This window comes from Petaurus breviceps, unplaced genomic scaffold (assembly GCF_028583685.1).
Source record: "Petaurus breviceps papuanus isolate PSGF00001 unplaced genomic scaffold, PetGlider_PUasm1.0 90865, whole genome shotgun sequence".
Lineage (NCBI taxonomy): Eukaryota > Metazoa > Chordata > Mammalia > Diprotodontia > Petauridae > Petaurus > Petaurus breviceps.
In genome coordinates, this window is record NW_027187367.1 from 9,070,468 (window position 1) to 9,089,265 (window position 18,798).

Sequence of the window (18,798 nt, forward strand, 5' to 3'; positions counted from 1 at the left end):
ACATACATACATATATATATATATACACACACACCTATAAATGTAGGAGTGAATGCCCATATAAATACGCCCAAATAAAAAACATATGCCATATATTTATCTTTAGTTGAAATCCATACAGTAATTGTATAAAATATACATGATTAGAATTCATGCCTGACTTGATTAGGTGCTCATCATAGTACGTGTACAAGTCTGACCCTTGTGTAGCCCATTGCCCAAGAACTTTCTATAGCTCCATACTACTATTAGGATAATCATTAACTCCTCTGTGTGGCATTTAAAGTCATTCACTATATGTCTTCACTCTATCTTTCCAGTCTTATTTTTCTTCTCCCTTTCTAGTACTTCTTGTTGTAGACTGGACTATTAGCTAATACCTGATCTCATCTTATCCTAATTGACATCCATTTTGGCAGAGACTCCGCATCCACATCTCTCTCTGTTGAAATACTTTTCTTCCTTCAAACCTCAGCTTAAGCACCACCTTCTTCATGGAGTCAGTTCTTTTCAGCTAAAAGCAATCTCTTCCTCCTGATTTTCTTAGAGCTCTTGGGAACTCCCCTTTGTCTTCATTAACCCTTCCATGTATCATACTCATTTGTGTGCATATCATACTTCCTCTCTTAGAACTCTCTCACCCCATTGGATTGTAAGATTTTTGAGGACAGAACCTGTCATTTATTTACCCTTGTAACTTCTGCATGACATATGGACACTTGCCTTGATAAATGCTCATTTTAGCTGAATTGGAATGACCTCAATCATTTTCCATTGCACTGGTCAGATTGTCTTGGGCATTGACAGAGTAGAATTAGGATTTGGAATTTGGATTCAGGGACTGAGTTAGATGAATATGTATCTGAGCAAGACCATAGCTGACTATATTAAAAAAAAAATAGAAACATTTTCTAGTTTGTGTTCTTTCATCCTGTTTGTGTTTCATCTACTTTTGCTAAATTGTAGAAATGACTTCCCTGGAGCCATTCATGTCATGTGGTAGATTTTTCAGTAGGGAACTGTTAAGTAGGAAGGTTAGGGAAAACATAGGAGGGCTGATAAATTTGCTTCATGTAATACTATTTCTTGAAAATACATTAAAGTCTAAACCTGCTATAAACTGAGTATGTGTTTTAAAGAAGACTTCTTTCCAGTATCAAACAAAACCTTTTTCTTTAATCTACTTCCAACCCAGCAAAGTTATCTTAAAATATACAATTATTTTATAACAGACTGTTTTCACCATCAAAAACAATAGAGACACTACACTTGGACTGCTAACATCACAATCCCAGATATGTTTAGAGATGGTGGGTTATAGTTAATGGATACTTTTGGATCTGGTATCCTGAAGCTATGATGTCCTCTAGTACATTGGGTGAAACCCCTGTAGTGAACTTAAGAGACCATGGACAAGAATAGAACATCATCATTGAAGGGAATAGCTAACTTGATGAGATTGCAGATCAATTTGACTATTGGATATATAATATAATTCAACTATTGAAGTGACAAATGAGTCAGAAGCTTGATAGATGTTTTTGCTGGTAAAGATGAACCAGCAAACCAGTTGAAGATCAACTAGGAAAAACCTTCTGCAGAAGGTAGAGTCTGAGCTGAGTCTTGAAGGAAGGGAAGAGGTGAGGAGGGAAAGCACTCAAGGTGTGGGACAGCCAACAGAGTGAGATGGCATATGGTTTTCAAAAAGCTTGTAAGTTGGTCAGTAAAATTAGATAAAAGAGGGTAGGGAGGAGAGCAGGGTATTAAGTAGGAAAGGTAGGGAGGTGCTAGGCTATGTAAAGCTTTGAATGCCAAATATAAGAGTTTAAATTTGATTGTGATTTTGCTGGTAAAATTGAACCAGTTGAGCCCTAGAAAGCCTGATGTGTGTTAAATGAGTATCCTTCAAGTTTGAACTGGAGAGTTCCCCTCAAACTTCTCAGCCTCATCTCACATCACTCAAATACCTTCCATCATTTTCTCCTACTTCACTCATCTCAGATGAAGAGATGGTCCTTCTCTCAGCCAAGGCAAACCTTCCAACATTACTCTTTTTCTCATTTCATCCTTGCTTCTCTAGCATCTTATCATTCACACTGTCACTAATCATCTCTCTCCCTATCTAATGGCTTCTTCCCTACATTTCCTTCAAACATGTCAGTGTTTCCTCCACTCTTAAAAAACTCTTTACTTGACCCATTGATCATCCCTTTATCTCTCCTCCCTTTTGTGGCTAAACCCCTTGAGAAATCAATCGACAATAGATACCTCTACATCCCCCCCCACACACACACACACATATATACACATTCACACACATTCTTTTTTTAACTCTGCAATCTGGCTTCCAACCTCTTCATTCAACTGAAACTACTCTCTTCAAAGTTACCAGTGATCTTTTCATTGCCTAATCTAATGACCCATTCTCAGTCCTAATCCTCCTTGCCCTCTCTACAACATTTGACACAGCTGATCACCTCCTTCTGAATATACCCTTTTCTCTAGGTTTTTGTGACAGTGTTCTTTCTTATTTTTCTTCCTGTCTGTCCAGCTGTTACTACGCAGTCTCCTTTGCTGCTTTGTCTTCTAAGTCATACTCACTAGCCATGGGTGTCTCCCATAGCTCTGTCCTGGGCTCCCTATTCTTTCTTGCTTGGTACTCTCATTAGCTCCCTGTGCATCATCTCTTTATTTTTTTAACTAAATTGTATGTTTAGTTTTAGTTTACATCATTCATTTCCACAAGAATTTGAGTTACAAGTTTTCTCCCCGTCTTTCCCCCACCCACCACCCCAAAAGAGTGATCCTACTGTATACCCCCTCCCCCAATCCATTCTCTCCTATATCCTCCCCCCTACCCCCTCCAACTTTCCAGTAGGGCAAGATGGATCTCTATACTCCAGTGCCTGTATATCTTATTTCCCAGTTGCATGTAAAAAAAATTTAATTTTTTTTTTAACATTTGATTTTAAAACTTTGAATTCTAGATTCTTTCCCTTCCTCCCTCATCACCCACCCTTACTGGGAAGATAGGCAGTTCAGTATAGGTTGTACGTGTGTAGCTACACAAAACATTTCCATAGTGGATATATTGTGAAAGACTGACTTTCCCTCCATCCTATCCCGCCCCCCACTTGTTTTATTCTCTACTTTGACCCTGTCCCTTTTGAAAGTGTATGCTTCTAACTTCCCTCCTCATCCCCAATCTGCCCTCCCCTCCATAATCCCCTCTCTCATTCCCTTCCCCCCTACTCTCTTGTAGGGTGAGATACCCTATTTAGTGTGTATGTCATTCCCTACCTAAGCCAAATTCAGTGAGAATAAGGTTGACCCATTCTCTTTTGCCTTCCTGTTCTTCCCCTCCATTGTAATAGTTTTCCCTTACCTCTTCTATATGAGACAATTTATCCCATTCTGTCTCTCCCCATCTCCTCTTATTATATTCCTCTCTCACCTCTCAATTTCACCTTGTAAGTATCATCCCTTCCTATTCAATTGGTCCTGTGCCCTCTGTGTATGTATACCTGTATACATATATACACACACTCACATTAGTATTCATATGCCCATATACCCTCCTATATAGACATATATATGTATGTATACATATATGTGTGTGTGTGTGTGTGTGTGTGTGTGGAGATATATATACTCCACACACACACGTTTATATTCCCTTCAACTATTCTCATACTGGGAAAAGTTTCATAAGTTACATTTATCGTTTTTCCATGTAGGAATGTAAATAGTTCAACTTTGATAAGTTCCTTATGATTTCTTTTCTCTGTTTACCTTCTTACGCTTCTCTTGCTTCTTGTATCTAAATGTCAGATTTTCTATTCAACTCTGTTTTGTTCATCAAGAGTGCTTGAAAGTCCTCTATTTCATTGAATGACCATATTTTCCCCTGAAACATGATACTCAGTTTTGCTGGGTAGGTGATTCTTGGTTTTAATCCCAGCTCCTTTGACCTCTGGAATATCATATTCCAATCCCTTTGATCCCTCAATGTAGATGCTGCCAGATCCTGTGTTATCCTGATTGTGTTTCCATGTTACTCAAATTGTTTCTTCTTGGCTGCTTGTAATATTTTCTCCTTGATCTGGGAACTCCGGAACCTGGCTATAATATTCCTAGGAGTTTTCTTTTTGGGATCTTTTTCAAGAGGTGATCAGTGGATTCTTTCAATTTCTATTTTGCCCTCTGGTTCTAAGACATCAGGGCAATTTTCCTTGAGAATTTCTTTTTTTTTTTTTTTGCCTTTTGGAGGTCAATTGGGGTTAAGTAACTTGCCCAAGGTTACACAGCTAATTTTTTTTTTGTGTGGGTGTTAAGTGTCTGAGGCTGGAACCGAACTCTGGTCCTCCTGACTATGGGGACGGCACTTTACTCACTGCACCACTTAGCTGCCCCTGAGAATTTCTTGAAGGATGATTTCTAAGTTCCTTTTTTGATCATGGCTTTCAGGTAGTCCAATAATTTTTAAATTATCTCCCCTGGATCTGTTTTCCAGGTCAGTGGTCTTTCCAATGAGATTTCACATTGACTTCTATTTTTTCTTTGTTTGGATCTGTTTAATAGTATCTTGATTTCTCATAAAGTCACTAGCTTCCATTTGCTCCAATCTAATTCTGAAGGAATTATTCTCTTCAGTGAGCTTTTCAGATTCTTTTTCCATCTGGCAAATTCGGCTTTTTAAGATATTCTTCATTGGCTTTCTGAGCCTCTTTTGCCATTTGAGTTAGTCTATTTTTTAAGGTGTTATTTTCTTTAGTCAGGTTATTGATTCTCTTTTCATGATTTTCTTGCATCATTCTCATTTCTCTTCCCACTTTTTCCTACACTTCTCTCATTTGGTTTTCAAAATCCTTCTTAAGCTCCTCTGTGGCCTGCAACCAGTTCATATTTTTCTCGGAAGCTTTTGGTACAGGAGTTCTGACTTCACTGTTTTCCTCCTGTTCCATGCTTTGATCTTTTTTGCCCCCAAATAGAAATCTAAAGTCGGATTGCTGTGCTTGCTTTGCTCGCTCATGTTGCCACTCAATTACTTGACTTGTGAGCTTTTTGCCACAGTAGAATTCTGCTTCCAGAGAAGAGAGCTTTGTCCCAAATTGCTGGGGTTTTCTCAGCTGCCAAAGCTATTAGTTGGGTGCCCTCTTAAAAGCCTTCACCAGCTCTGGCACCTGGTCAGAAACCCCAGGACCTCCATAATAGACCACAATCCAGATCCTCTGAATGGTCGCTTGGTCCCCCTACCATCTGCAGGCCAGGAGCTTTGAAGCAGCCCCGTGGTGGTGGCTGCTTCGCCTCAGCTGCTTCTCCCTCCAGGAGCAGAGACTGGACTGCACTCCCGGACCCCCTGTTCCCAAAGTCCACACTGACCTCTCACTTTGTATTTAGCATTTATGGATTGGTAATTCTGGAAACCGCCACAGCTGCTGGTGATCCACTCTCTTGAAGTCTCTCCAGCCATGCTGGTTGGGCTGCCCTGAAGCTAAAACCCCGGGCTCACGCAGGACTGGGTTCTGCTCCCAGTGGGCTGCTTTAAATCCTTCCTGTCCACCAGCCAGGCTATCTTCAGAGGGAGATTTGTTTCTGTCTGTCACTTTGTGGGTTCTGTAGCCCTACACTTTGTTTAGAATCATTTTTTATAGGTATTTGAGGTGGTTATGGGGGGAGTGCATGGAGTTTTCCTGTTTCTATACCACCATCTTGGCTCCGCCCCCCTCCCCCCCATGCATCATCTCTTTATTGATCATTCCCAGATCTATATATCCAATCTTCATTGGATTCTGTACTGAGCTACAGTCATGCATCTGCTGCTGCCTTTGGGACTTCTCAAAGTGGATTGCCACAGGTATCTCAAGTTCAGCATTTTCAAAATAGAACTCATCTCACTGCCAAGATCCTTCCAAATTTCCCTGTAACAGTTAAGGATGCTATCATCCTCTCAGTCACCTCAGCCTGTGACCTTGCTGTCTTTTCTACCTTCACAGCATCTGTACATCTAGTAGGATCAGCCACAACTCTAGTTCACGCCCTCACCAAGTGTATCACCCCTCAAGGAGACTGTTGAATTAACCTTCTAACTGGTCTCCCTGCATCAAGTCTCTCCTGGCTCCAGGTCATCCTTCACTTAGCTTATAAGGTGGTTTCCTTAAAGAGTAGGTCTGGCCATGTCACCCCTCTGCTCAAGAATTTCCAGTGTCTCCTTTATACCTTCAGAATCAAGTATAAATTCCTCTCTTTGGCATTCAAAGCTTTATAGCCTGTCCCCTCCCTACCTTTTCCACTTAATACACTGCTCCCCTCTCCACCCTCTGCTATCCAGCTTCACTGACCAACTTAGAAGCTTCTCGAAAACAGTATACCATCTCACTCCTTTGGCTGTCTCACACCTTGAGTGCTTTCCCTTCTCGCTTCTTCCCTGGCTTCCTTTAAGGCTCAGTTCAAACTGTACTTTCAGCAGGTGGCTTTTCCTGGTTGATCTCCCCAACCACTAATGCCTTTCCTACTTCACATTAGCTGTAGTCAGTCATCATAAATCTTGTATGTACCTAAGGTTAGAATGTACACTCCTTGAGAACAGGACTATCTTTTGCCTTTCTTTATATCTCCAGGGTTGAGAACTATGTAAACACTTAATAAATGATTGTTTACTGAAATATTTTTAATGTATTTATTTAAAAATAGTATAAAAATTATGATCAGCTAAGATTCTTATTTGTGTTTTCGTTTTTTTTTCCTTTCAAAGCGGCTGCATTTCAGCAAGGAAAAATCCCTCCCACTCCGTTCTCTGCTCCTCCACCGGGAGGGGCTATGATCCCACCTCCTCCTACTCTCCGTAAGTTTAAAATTTTTTATTTTGCGCTTTTTTGTTTGGAATTTTGGGCATTATTCTCTTAGATTTTATAAAAAAATGACCCTTAACTTAAAATTTAGTGTTCAATAAATGCTTGGTGTATGGATGGATAATAATAGAAAATGGCTTTGATAGGGTAATGTTTTTTGTGACTGGTTTTTTTTTTTTTGCTTTTTGGAGGGGGAAGGTAGGGCAACTGGGGTTAAGTGACTTGCCCAAGGTCACACGGCTAGTTTTTTTGTATTAAGTGTCTGAGGCCAGATTTGAACGCAGGTCGTCGTGACTCCAGGGCCGGTGCTCTATTCACTGCGCCACCTAGCTGCCCCTTTTGTGACTATTTCAACAGTTAGCTTTTGATTACTGGGCTAACAACATGTACCACCAGGGGTTCTGTCTTTAGGCTGATTCAAAGGCTGATTCAAAGACAAAAGGCAGCAACACTTAGTTACATGGGCAGATATCAGACCTGCTTTCCCTACCACACCTAGAGTAGATCAAAGAAGAAATTTTATTTTCCCTCATCACCACCCCACTATGCTCACACAGTGGTAAGCCAGAATACATGGTTTTTAGGGTCTTTGGCCTTACCAATATAGTATGTGAATAAAAATTTAAGAACTTAAATCAGGGGTTCTTAACTTGGGGGTCTATGAACTTTTTTTTTTTTTAATATTTTGATAACTTTCAATATAATTGGTCTCCTTTGTATTTCTATATATTTTATTGTATGTATTTAAAAACATCTGAGAAGGTGTCCATGACACAAAAAAGGTTAAGAATCCAAGTAATGAAATGATAAGATTATTCAGTACTCTCAATAATTCATACAGAATTTCATAGTGGTAAAGGACTTAAGAGGTCATCTAAGCCAATCCACATCTGAAACAGATCATTAATAGGTGACTTAACCTAGCATATGCTTGTCATTTTTTAAAAAAAATTTTCTTGTCCTTTTCTTTGCCAATTAACAAGCATTATTTTTCTCTCCCTCTCTCTTCCCTTATAACAAATATGCGTAGTCAACTGAAAACAAACCTCATATTAACTATGTCCAGAAATGTTTGACTCATTATGTATCTTGAGTTTATCACTTCTCCATCATGAGATGGGTACCATGCTTCATCACTGATCCTCTGAAATTGTGGTTGGTTATTTCAGTGATCTATGTTCTTAATTCTTTCAAAGTTATGTCTTTATGTTTGTTATTGTATACTTTATTCTTCTGGTTCTGCTTACTGTACTCTGAAAACATTCAAACAAATCCAGATTTCTCAGATATTTGCTCAGCCGTTCCTGAATTGATGGGCACCCCTTTGATTTCCATTTCTTTTTAAAAATTAATTAATTTATTATTAGTTTTCAACATTTACTTTTATAAGATTTTGAGTTCTAAAATTTTCCTCCTTCCTTCCCCTTCTCCCTCCCCAAGAAAGCATGCAATCTGATATGGGCTATGCATGTACAATCAAACATATTTCCACATTAGTCATGTTGTTAAAGAAGAAACAGAGCAAAAGGAAAAAAACATGAGAAAGGAAAAATTTTTTACAAAGAGAAAATGATATGCTTTGATCTGTATTCAGACCCCATAGTTCTTTCTCTGGATGTGGATAATATTTTCTCACGTGAGTCTTTTGAAATTGCCTTAGATCATTGCATTGCTGAGAAGAGCTAAGTCTATCCAAGTCAGTCATTGCACACTGTGGCTGTTACTGTGTATGTTTTCCTGGTTCTGCTCATTTCACTCAGCATCAGTTCATATAAGTCTTTCTAGGTTTTTGTCAAGTCTGCCTGCTCATCATTTCTTATAGTATTCCATTACATTCATATACCACAACTTGTTCAGCCATTCCCCAAATGATGGACATCCTCCCAATTTCCAATTCTTTGCCACCACAAAAAGAGTTTATATAAATAATTTTGTACATGTGGGTCTTTTTCCCTTTTTTAAGATCATTGATTTCTATTTCTTATATTTTTTTGGGATAGAGCTGTATAAGTGCTATCATTGAATCAAAGGGTATAAACAGTTTTGTTAAGTGAACAAACATTTATTAAGAGCCAGGTATTCTAGACTGCTTGGACTGATTCACAACTCTACCAGTTATGCAACCAAGTGGCTCAATGGATAAAGCGCTGGGTCTAGAGTCAGGAAGACCTGAGTTCAGATTTGGCCTTTAGACGCTAATTATGTGTCTGCTTCTCCTTCAGCATCTATCTCTCAGAGTTATGAGGATCAAATGAGATAATATTTGTAAAGCACTTGAATAAATACTTGTTTCCTTCCTTCCCTTCTTAATGTATCTTTTTTCCACAGCCACTCCAACATTTGTAATTTTTTTTGTTATAGTCACAGTCAGCATTTAAATAATGTTTTATAAATATTATCTCATTTTATCCTTACAACAAACCTAGAAGGTGGATGCTATTATTATTCCCATTTTACAGATGAAGAAACTGAGGCAGGGAGGAAACTTGTTCTGTGCTTGAAGATTTCCAGTGATGGGGAATCTACTACCTCCTAAAGTGGGCTTTTCTGCAACTAATTATTGGGAAGCTTTTCCTTTTGTTGATCCTGTCAACAGATCTTAAACAGTTCCATCTCTGAAGTTTCTACCCTTCACTCTTCTTCTGCCTTCTAGGGCTAATCAGAATCAGTTTAATTCCTCTTCCACTTGATAGCCTTTTAAAAAAAGTACATAAACATATAGTTTATTTTTTTTAACATTTTTTTCTTTTCAAATTTTGAGTTCCAAATTCTCTCCCTCCCTCCTACCACACCTACCCACTGAGAAGACAAGCAAAATATCAAGTATACATGTGAAATCATGAAAAACATTTCCATATTATCCATATCACAAAAAAAGTGAGAAGATTATACTTCAGTTTGGACTCAGAGTTCATCAATTCTCTCTTTGGAGGTGGATAGGATTTTTTCATCATATGAACCCTTTGGAATTATCTTGGTTCACTATATTGATCAGAGTAGCCAAGTCTTTTCACAGTTGATCATCATTAGAACATTGCTGTTACTATGTACAATGATCTCACTTCACTTTACATCAGCTTATATAAGTCTTGTATGTTTTTTTTTTCTGAAACCACCCCCCTCATCATTTCTTATAGCACAGTAGTACTTCATCACAATCATATGACATAGCTTTTTTAGCTATTCCCCAACTGATCATCATAGTCTTTCAAATACTTGAAGATAAGCTGTGTACCTTGGCTGAATCTTCTCTTCTTCAGTTAAACATTTCCAGTTCCTTCAATAGATTTCTATAGGGCGTGGTTTCTGATAATTTGCATCTGGACACCTTTCCTGCCTGCCCATGCCTCTGACCCTCTCAAGTAATATGACTAGGGCCCAGGGCAGTAGAATGTTAGATTTCCTCATTCTGGACACAGAGCTTCTGTTAATGAAGCCTAAAATTAAATTAAGTTTTTCTCATTATGTCATAAACTTCCGCTTACTACTGTTAATTTATTTGGAGTTTGCAGGACACTAAAAAACTTAGAAATAATTTTTTGTAGGGATTGTTGTTTAGCCGTGGTTCCCCATTCTCTATTTGTATAGTTGATATTTTTTAGCTCACATGTAAGACTTTACATTTATACCTATTGAGTTTTATCTTGTTAGGTTGAGCTAATAATTTGTCAGGGTATTTTGAGTTCCAGCATATTAATTAGCTCTCAGCTTTGTTTCAGCCATATCTTGATGCAAATCACTGATATAATTATATCGCTTTATCAAGCAGTTCTATTTGGCATCACTCTAGAGACATTCCTCAAGGTTGATTTTGCTCCTGTAATCACTACTCCTTGTATCTGGCTGTTCAACTAGTTCTTAATTCAAATTACTGTACTTTTAGTTAGCCCCCATCTCTTCATCTTATCTAATAGGACATCAGGGTAAACGCCTTCCTGAGATCCAGGTATACTCTATCTAAAATATTCCTGATCCAGCAGTCTAGGAGCATTGTCAAAAAATGTAATTAATTCCAGATTCTTTCCTTAAGATAAATTTTATTGAAGTTTTCTATTATTACAGTAGTCATTTCTAGAATTACACCACCTTCAAATTGAAATCTCTTTTATAACAAAGAAAAATAAACAAAAGTACTCAACTCTCTGAACAAGACTAACAGTGTTTACAGCATTACACCCTTATAATTTCCCTACTATCTTTTTATGGTAAAGGTGAAGTTTATGCTCATTATCTCTAGTACCATCACTGGTCTTTCAGTTTCTCTGAGGTTAACTTTTTGCTTATTTATGTTATTTTGGACATTTTATATATTGTTCTTTGGTTCTGCATATTTCATTTTGCCCCAGTTCATACAAATCCTTATATTTTTCTCTGAATCCCTCATTCATCATTTTATTATACCATATATTCTTCCATTTTTTCAGTCTTTCTCCAATGAGTAGGCACCTAACCCTGTATCAAAAAGTAGTTCAGTCACTTTTCTTGCATAACTTTAAATTCATGATCATACTGGGGATAAGAGGATCACAGAAGATAAAATTGGCAATTTTGATTACATAAAATTGAAAAGTTTTTGCAAAAAGGGACCTCTGGAGCAGCTAGATGGCACAATGGATAAAGTGCTGGGACTTGATTCAGGAAGACTTATGTTTTTGAGTCCAAATTTGATCTCATACACTTAACTAGCTATGTGACCCAAGGCAAGTCACTTAATCCTATTTGCTTCATTTCCTCATCTGTAAAATGAATTGGAGAAGAAGTAGGAAACCACTTCTAGTACCTTTGCCAAGAAAACCCCTGGGTCTTTTGGCTTGAACCCATTGAGAACAGCTGAATGTTCTTACCTCGTTTTTAGTATCAACTCTCTGTTGACCTTTTTCAAATCTGTTAACCTTATATTGCCTTATGTTTGAAGATTGTTCTCCTTGTTAGGAAAAAACAGAAGCTATTATCATCGTATAGAGAGGCAGTGTGGCAGAATGAAAAGAACATGAGACTTGGAGTTTAGAAAGACTTGGATTCAAATTTTACCTTTAAGACTGACATTTGATGAACTGAAATACCTTTTCTACTGGGTGTAATGCCATGCACAGAAGCTTTCCAGAAGAACTGCTAATGTGAACAGCTTTTTTAAGCTTCTGATTACTCAGTATAGTGATCACTCTATTCCATAACAAAAGCAAAACATCCATGGAAAATCAAGGTACAGCATTCAAAATACAGTATTCACCATATTACAACTTATCACAGAAAATCACAATATAATATTCACAACATAGTCTCAAAGTAAAATAGTCACTCGTAAGTTAACTCAATCAGTCACTTATCAGTTGTCTCAAAGTCTTCTACTCATGGGGCAAAGTCTTGATTAACTCAATCAGTCACTTATCAGTAATAATATCTCAAAGTACTCAAAGTACAATCAGTCACTGATTCAGTAAAGTATTACTAAGTATCATACACAAAACCCCTCCACCCCTTAGGTCACTAGTAAACTATAATTCCATAATTACTCAGTACCCAAGGAGAGGTCTTTTCATCTTGACTTGGGGCCTGTTCTCAGATTCCCTGGATCCCCTTCCACAGTCCCAGATTCTCCCTGGATTCACCAGACTATAACCTGGGTTCAATGGTAGGCAGCTCCCAGTTCCTTGACCAGCTCTCTGGGCAGGTGCTGCTCCGCACTGGCGTTCATAGGGTCTGGTCCATGTCAGCTCCTTCACCATTTCTGCTCCAGGGAATTCAAGGCTCAACCAGGCTGCAAACAACCAAAGTCTCAGCAGACCAGTCATGCTTCAGTCACCTGGGCTCCTGGCTCCGGATTCCAGGCTCCTGGGCTCCTGGATCCTGGCTCTGGGTTCCTGGGATCCTGTTCAGAAGAAGCTCCACCACCACAAGTTCTCAGGACTCAGTTCTCCATTCTTCTGTAGCTGCTCTGCCACCAGATCTCGGTCTCAAAGAAGTTCTGACTGTGCCTCTCTGGGGCTTTTCTTATATGCACAGTATTATCTACTTACTTCGGCCAACCTGTTACATCAGTTAACAGGATATAGGAGTTCATACCTTCTGTTCCCCCAATCAGAGGCTTGATCAGTTACTAAGCGTTAAGTACCTGCTACTTTTGCCAACACAAAGGGATCTTCAAATTCAAATTACATTACCATTACACTGGGTTAAGGATTCATTGTTCGACAAAAACAACTGAGAAACCTGGAAAGTATTCCAGTAGAAATTAGGTTTAAACTAACAGTTCATGTCCCATACCACAATAAGCTCCAAATGGATATGTGCCCTAGATATAACAGTCACATCATAAGCAAATTAGAGCATCAAAGAAGAAAACATCTTTTGCAGTTATGTTAGGAAAAGTTAGTGACCATACTGGGGATACAGAGGATCACAGAAGATAAAATGGGCAATTTTGACTATGTAAAATTGAAAAGTTTCTGCAAAAAGAGGAAAAGGACCCATCAGTACAGAAATATTTATAACTCTTTTTATTGTAGTAAAGAACAATAAACAGAGGGGGTCCCATCAGTTGGCAAATGGCTAAACAAATGATAGAATAGAGATAGGTATTGGACCTTTGATTTCATTGGTATAATGAACTCCTGTGAAAGCAAAGTCCCTCTATCAATATAGATACATTGCCTTCTCATCTTAGAAAATTGCTGGTTTAAGTGACTTGCCCAAGGTCACAATATGTGGTAGAGGTGGTGCTTGAACCACCTGGGCTTCCTGGTTCTGAGAAAAGCTATCCTACAAGTTAGGATAATAATCTTTTAATATCTACCTTATAGAATTATTGTGAAGATCAAATGAGATAGTGTATATAAAATGCTTCATAAACATTAATGTGCAGTATAAAGGTCAACTATTATTATCTACACAGAATTGGGAGTATTTTTTAAAATTAATTTTTTGTCAAATATTTCCCAATTATATGTAAAAAAAAAACCCTCATTCATTTTTAAAATTTTTGAGTTCCAAATTCTCTCCTTCACTCCTTCTTTGAGAAGGCAAACAATTTAACATCAATTACACATGTGACATTCTGCAAAAATTTCCATATTAGCCATGTTGCAAAAGAAAACACAAACAAAATAAAGTAGTACAAATAAAGTAGAAAAAAGTGTGCTTCAGTCTGCATTCAGAGTTCATCAGTTCTCTCTCCAAAGATGGGTAGCATCTTTCATCATTGGAATTGTTTTGGATAATTGTCTTGATCAAAGTAGCTAAGTCTTTCACAGTCAGTCATCCTTACAATATTGCTGCTAACATGTACACTATTCGTCTGGTTCTTCTCACTTCACTTTGCATCAGTTCATATAAGTCTTCTCAGGTTTTTCTAAATCATCCTGCTTGTCATTTATTATAATTAATAGTATTCCATCACAATCACATACCACAACTTGTTTAGCCATTCCTCAGTTGATGGACATCCTCTTGATTTCCAATTCTTTACCACCACAAAAAGAGTTGCTATAAATATTTTTGTACAAAAAGGTTCTTTTTCCAATTCTTTTATCTCTTTGGGACCCATACCTAGTAGTTCTGTTAATGGCTGGGTCGAAGAGTAATCAAAGATTTTTGGCCCTTTGGTCATAGTTCCAATTTTTCTCCAAACTGGTTGGACTAGTTTCCAACTCCATCAGCAGTGAATTAGTGTCCCAATTTTTCTACATCACCTCCAGCATATGTCATTTTCTTTTTGTGTCATGTTAGCCAATCTGATATGGGGGGAAGTAGTATCTCATAGTTTTAATTTGCATTTCTCTAATCAGTAGTGATTTGAAGCATTTTTATGTGATTATTGATAGCAGAACCAGAAGATTTATTCTTTTAAAAACTGCCTCTTTATGTCCTTTGACCATTTGTCAACTGAGGAAGAGCTCTTATTTTTATAAATTTGGCTCAGTTCCCTATATATTTGAAAAATGAGGCCTTTATCAGAAAATCTCGCTGAAAAATTTCCCCAGTTTACTGCTTTCCTTCTAATTTTGGTTGCATTAGTTTTGTTTGTGCAAAAGCTTTTTAATTTCATGTAACCAAAGTTATCTATTTTACTTCCTGTAATCCTCAATATCTCTTCTTTAGTCATAAACTCTTCCCTTATCCACAGAACTGAAAGATATATTTTTCCACATCCCCCTAATTTACTTATGATATCATCCTTTATGTATAAATCATATACCCATTTTTGTTTTATCTTGGTATATAGTGTGAGATATTGGTCTGTGCCTAGTTTTTGCCAAACTGCTTTCCAAGTTTTCCCAGAAATTTTTGTCAGATGATTAATTCTTATTCCAAAAGCTTGGATCTTTGGATGTATCAAAAACTAGATTAGTATTGGTCATTTATTGGTATTATGGTACTAGGTATTGTGTACCTCCTAGTCTTTTCTACTGATCCACTACTCTATTTCTTGGCCAGTACCATATTGTTTTGATGATTACCACTTTATAATATAGTTTGAAATCTAGAACTGCTAGGTCATCTTGGGAGTGCTTTTTTTTTTTAAAGCAATCAGGGTTAAGTAACTTGCTCAAGGTTACACGACCAGTTATTTCTGGGTGTGGTGCTAAGTATCTGAGCCCGGATTTGATCCCCAGGTCATCCCAACACTGGGGCTGGTGCTCTTACTTGCTGAGCCACCTGACCGCCCCTAAGCAATTGGGGTTAAGTAACTTGCTCAAGATTACACGGCCAGGTGTTTCTGGGTGGATGCTAAGTGTCTGAGCCCGTATTCGATCCACATGTCATCCCGACACTGGAGCCGGTGCTCTTACTCGCTGTGCTACCTGGCCACCCCAATATTTGTTCTCTCTTTTTTGCCTTTTGGAGGGCAGTTGGGGTTAAGTAACTTGCCCAAGGTTACACGGCTAGTTTTTTTGTGTGTGGGTGTTAAGTGTCTGAGGCCGGAACCGAACTCGGGTCCTCCTGACTCCGGGGTGGTGCTTTACTCACTGCACCACCTAGCTGCCCAGGGAATGCTTTCTGATAGGCTTTCTATATACAGTTGCTGCAAACACAGTACGCTTGGGTAAGTCAGTCTATCAACAAGCATTTATTAAGTGCTTATTATGTGTACACGCTCTACTAAGCATTGGGAATACAAAAAAAAAAAGGCAAAAAAAGACCCCTAAAAAAAACCTTAACCGACCAAAGCAAAACTCACTGCTTACAAAGAGGTAACTATGGAAAGTAAGTGACAATGTGCAAAGAACACAGAACAAATGGGAATTAATCCCAGGGAAACAGCATTAACTTAAGGTATTGAGGAAAGTAGGGGAAAGCAATGTGATATAGCTGGTCCTGACTTTTATATCTGGAAATTATATATCAAATTGGTCTAAGCATGTGTCCATGTGCCATTTCATCTATTTGACCATGTTCAGTATCATTGATTGATAAAAGCTATAGAATGAGCAGAGGAGGTTGTCAAGAAATACAATATAAGAATTTGTTAGGCTATGTTGGATGGATGGTATAGTAAGATTTTAAAGAGTCTAAACCTGCCTAAAGTAGAATTCTTCATACAGTTTTTAATGTTTAGGGGATTTTTTTTTTGCTTTTTGGAGGGGGGAAGGCAGGGCAATTGGGGTTAAGTGACTTGCCCAAGGTCACATGGCTAGTTTTTTGGGCTGTGTATTAAGTGTCTGAGGCCAGATTTGAACTGAGGTCCTCCTGACTTTAGGGCTGGCACTCTATTCATTGTGCCACCTAGCCACCCCAGTTTTTAATGTATTTTTTAAAATTAAAAAATACTGCCTTTATTGCAAATCAAGACAACTGTTAGGTACCACTTCATACCTGTCAGATTGGCTAACATGACAAAACAGGAAAATTATAAATGTTGGAGAAAATGTGGGAAAATTGGAACACTAATGCATTATTGGTGGAACTGTGAACTGATCCAACCATTTTGGAGGGCAATTTGGAACTATGCCCAAAGGGCTATAAAAATGTGCATACCCTTTGACCCTGAAATATTACTTCTAGGACTATATCCCAAAGACATCATACAAATGGGAAAAGGATCCACCTGTACAAAAATATTTATAGCAACTCTTTTTGTGGTGGCAAAGAATTGGAAATTGAGGGAATGCCCATCAATTGGGGAATGACTAAAGAAGTTGTGGTATATGAATGTAATGAAATACTATTGGGGCGGCTAGGTTGCGCAGTGAATGGAGCACCGGCCCTGGAGTCAGGAGGACCTGGGTTCAGATCCCGCCTCAGACACTTAACACAAAAACTAGCTGTGTGACCTTGGACAAGTCGCTTAACCCCAACTGCCTTTCAAAAGGCAAAAAACAAACAAAAAGAAATACTATTGTGCTATAAGAAATGATGAACAGGCACACTTCAGAAAAACCTGCAAAGACTTATATGAATTGATGCTGAATGAAGTGAGTAGAACCAGGACATTGTACACAGTAACAGACACAGTGTTTGATGACTGACTTTGATAGGCTTAGCCCTTCTCAGCAATGCAAGGACCTAAAACTCTTCCAAAGGACTCATGATGGAAAATGCCATCCACATCCAGAGAAAGAACTATAGAGTCCAAATGCAGAGTGAGACAGACTATTTTCTTTTTGTTTTCTTTTCTTTCTCATGGCTCCTCCCATTCATTCTAATTCTTCTACACAACATGAAAATATGTTTAATAGGAATGTATATGTAGAACCTATATCAGATTGCTTGCCATCTTAGGGAGGGGAGGGAGGTGGAGAAAATTTAAAACTTATGGAAGTGAATGTTGAAAACCAAAAATAAATATATTAACTAAAAAAAAATGATAAGCAGGTAGAATTCAGAAAAACCTGGAAACACTTATATGAACTGATGCTGAGTGAGGGGAGCAGAACCAGGAGAACATTGTACATAGTTACAGCCACATTGTGTGATGACAGTCTTGGCTCTTCTCAGTAATGCAAGGTCCTAAGACAACTCCAAAAGGCTCATGATGGAAAATGCTATCCACATCCAGAGAAAGAATTACAGAGTCTTAATGCAAATTGAAGTATACTATTTGCTCCCTTTCTTTTTTGTTTTATTTTGTTCCTTCTTTCTCATGGTTCATTCCATTGTTTATAATAATTCTTTACAACATGACTAATGTGAAAATATGTTTAATATGAATGTATACGTAGAGCCTATATCAAATTGCATACTGTCTTAGGGAGGTGGGAACACTTAAAACTCAAAAGCTTGTAGAACTGAATGTTGTAAACTAAAAGATAAATAAATTTTAAAAAATACTGCCTTTCAAAAAACATCTTAAAATGATTTTTCTGAACTAAGGAATATTATTCACTTTAGTCCCTATTCAGCTCTTTACCTTGAATTCTGTAAAAACCACTATTGCTTTCTCTAAATAAACTTCCTTGGAGATTGTGGATTTGAAGGGATTTAACTAGGGTTAGACTCTCGTGTGCAAACTGTCCATTTCATGTGTTTAGCTACATAACCATGAATTTTATAACATACTGCTGTGAAACCAAAGGTGGAGAAAAACTGTAATAGGCCTTTTGTTGAAGAATATTAAAATGTTAATAAGAACCTATTTTACTTGCCCTTCTGTCTTGGAAGTTCATATTTTTTAAATGTTAGCATCCCTAATCCCAAGATGGATGCTTTCTTTCAGCGGGACCTCCTCGTCCTGGTATGATGCCAGCACCCCATATGGGAGGGCCCCCTATGATGCCAATGATGGGCCCCCCTCCTCCTGGAATGATGCCTGTGGGACCTGGTAAGTTTGAACCTCTTTTTCTCCCCCAAGGAAATTAAATAGTCCCTTTAGTTTGTTTTCTTAATTTTCTTTCTAGTGAAATAATTTTTAATAAATCCTGTTTACAAAGAAGTAATGAAATCTGTTGCTTGTTGATTCTCAGTGTAGGTAGGAAGATGCCAAATGACATTATGTTACCATTGCAAATAA

At 37.9% G+C, this 18,798-nt stretch overlaps 1 protein-coding gene across 1 annotated transcript in view; it reads left to right on the forward strand.

Moving 5' to 3' along the window:
- The window catches only part of SNRPC (small nuclear ribonucleoprotein polypeptide C), a 32,093-nt gene that overhangs the window by 10,347 nt on the left and 2,948 nt on the right, over positions 1-18,798 (forward strand). The window contains exons 4-5 of the mRNA XM_069073490.1: positions 6,755-6,844; positions 18,505-18,609. Of these exons, the coding sequence (XP_068929591.1) occupies positions 6,755-6,844; positions 18,505-18,609 (195 nt within the window). The remainder of the gene's footprint in view (positions 1-6,754; positions 6,845-18,504; positions 18,610-18,798) is intronic.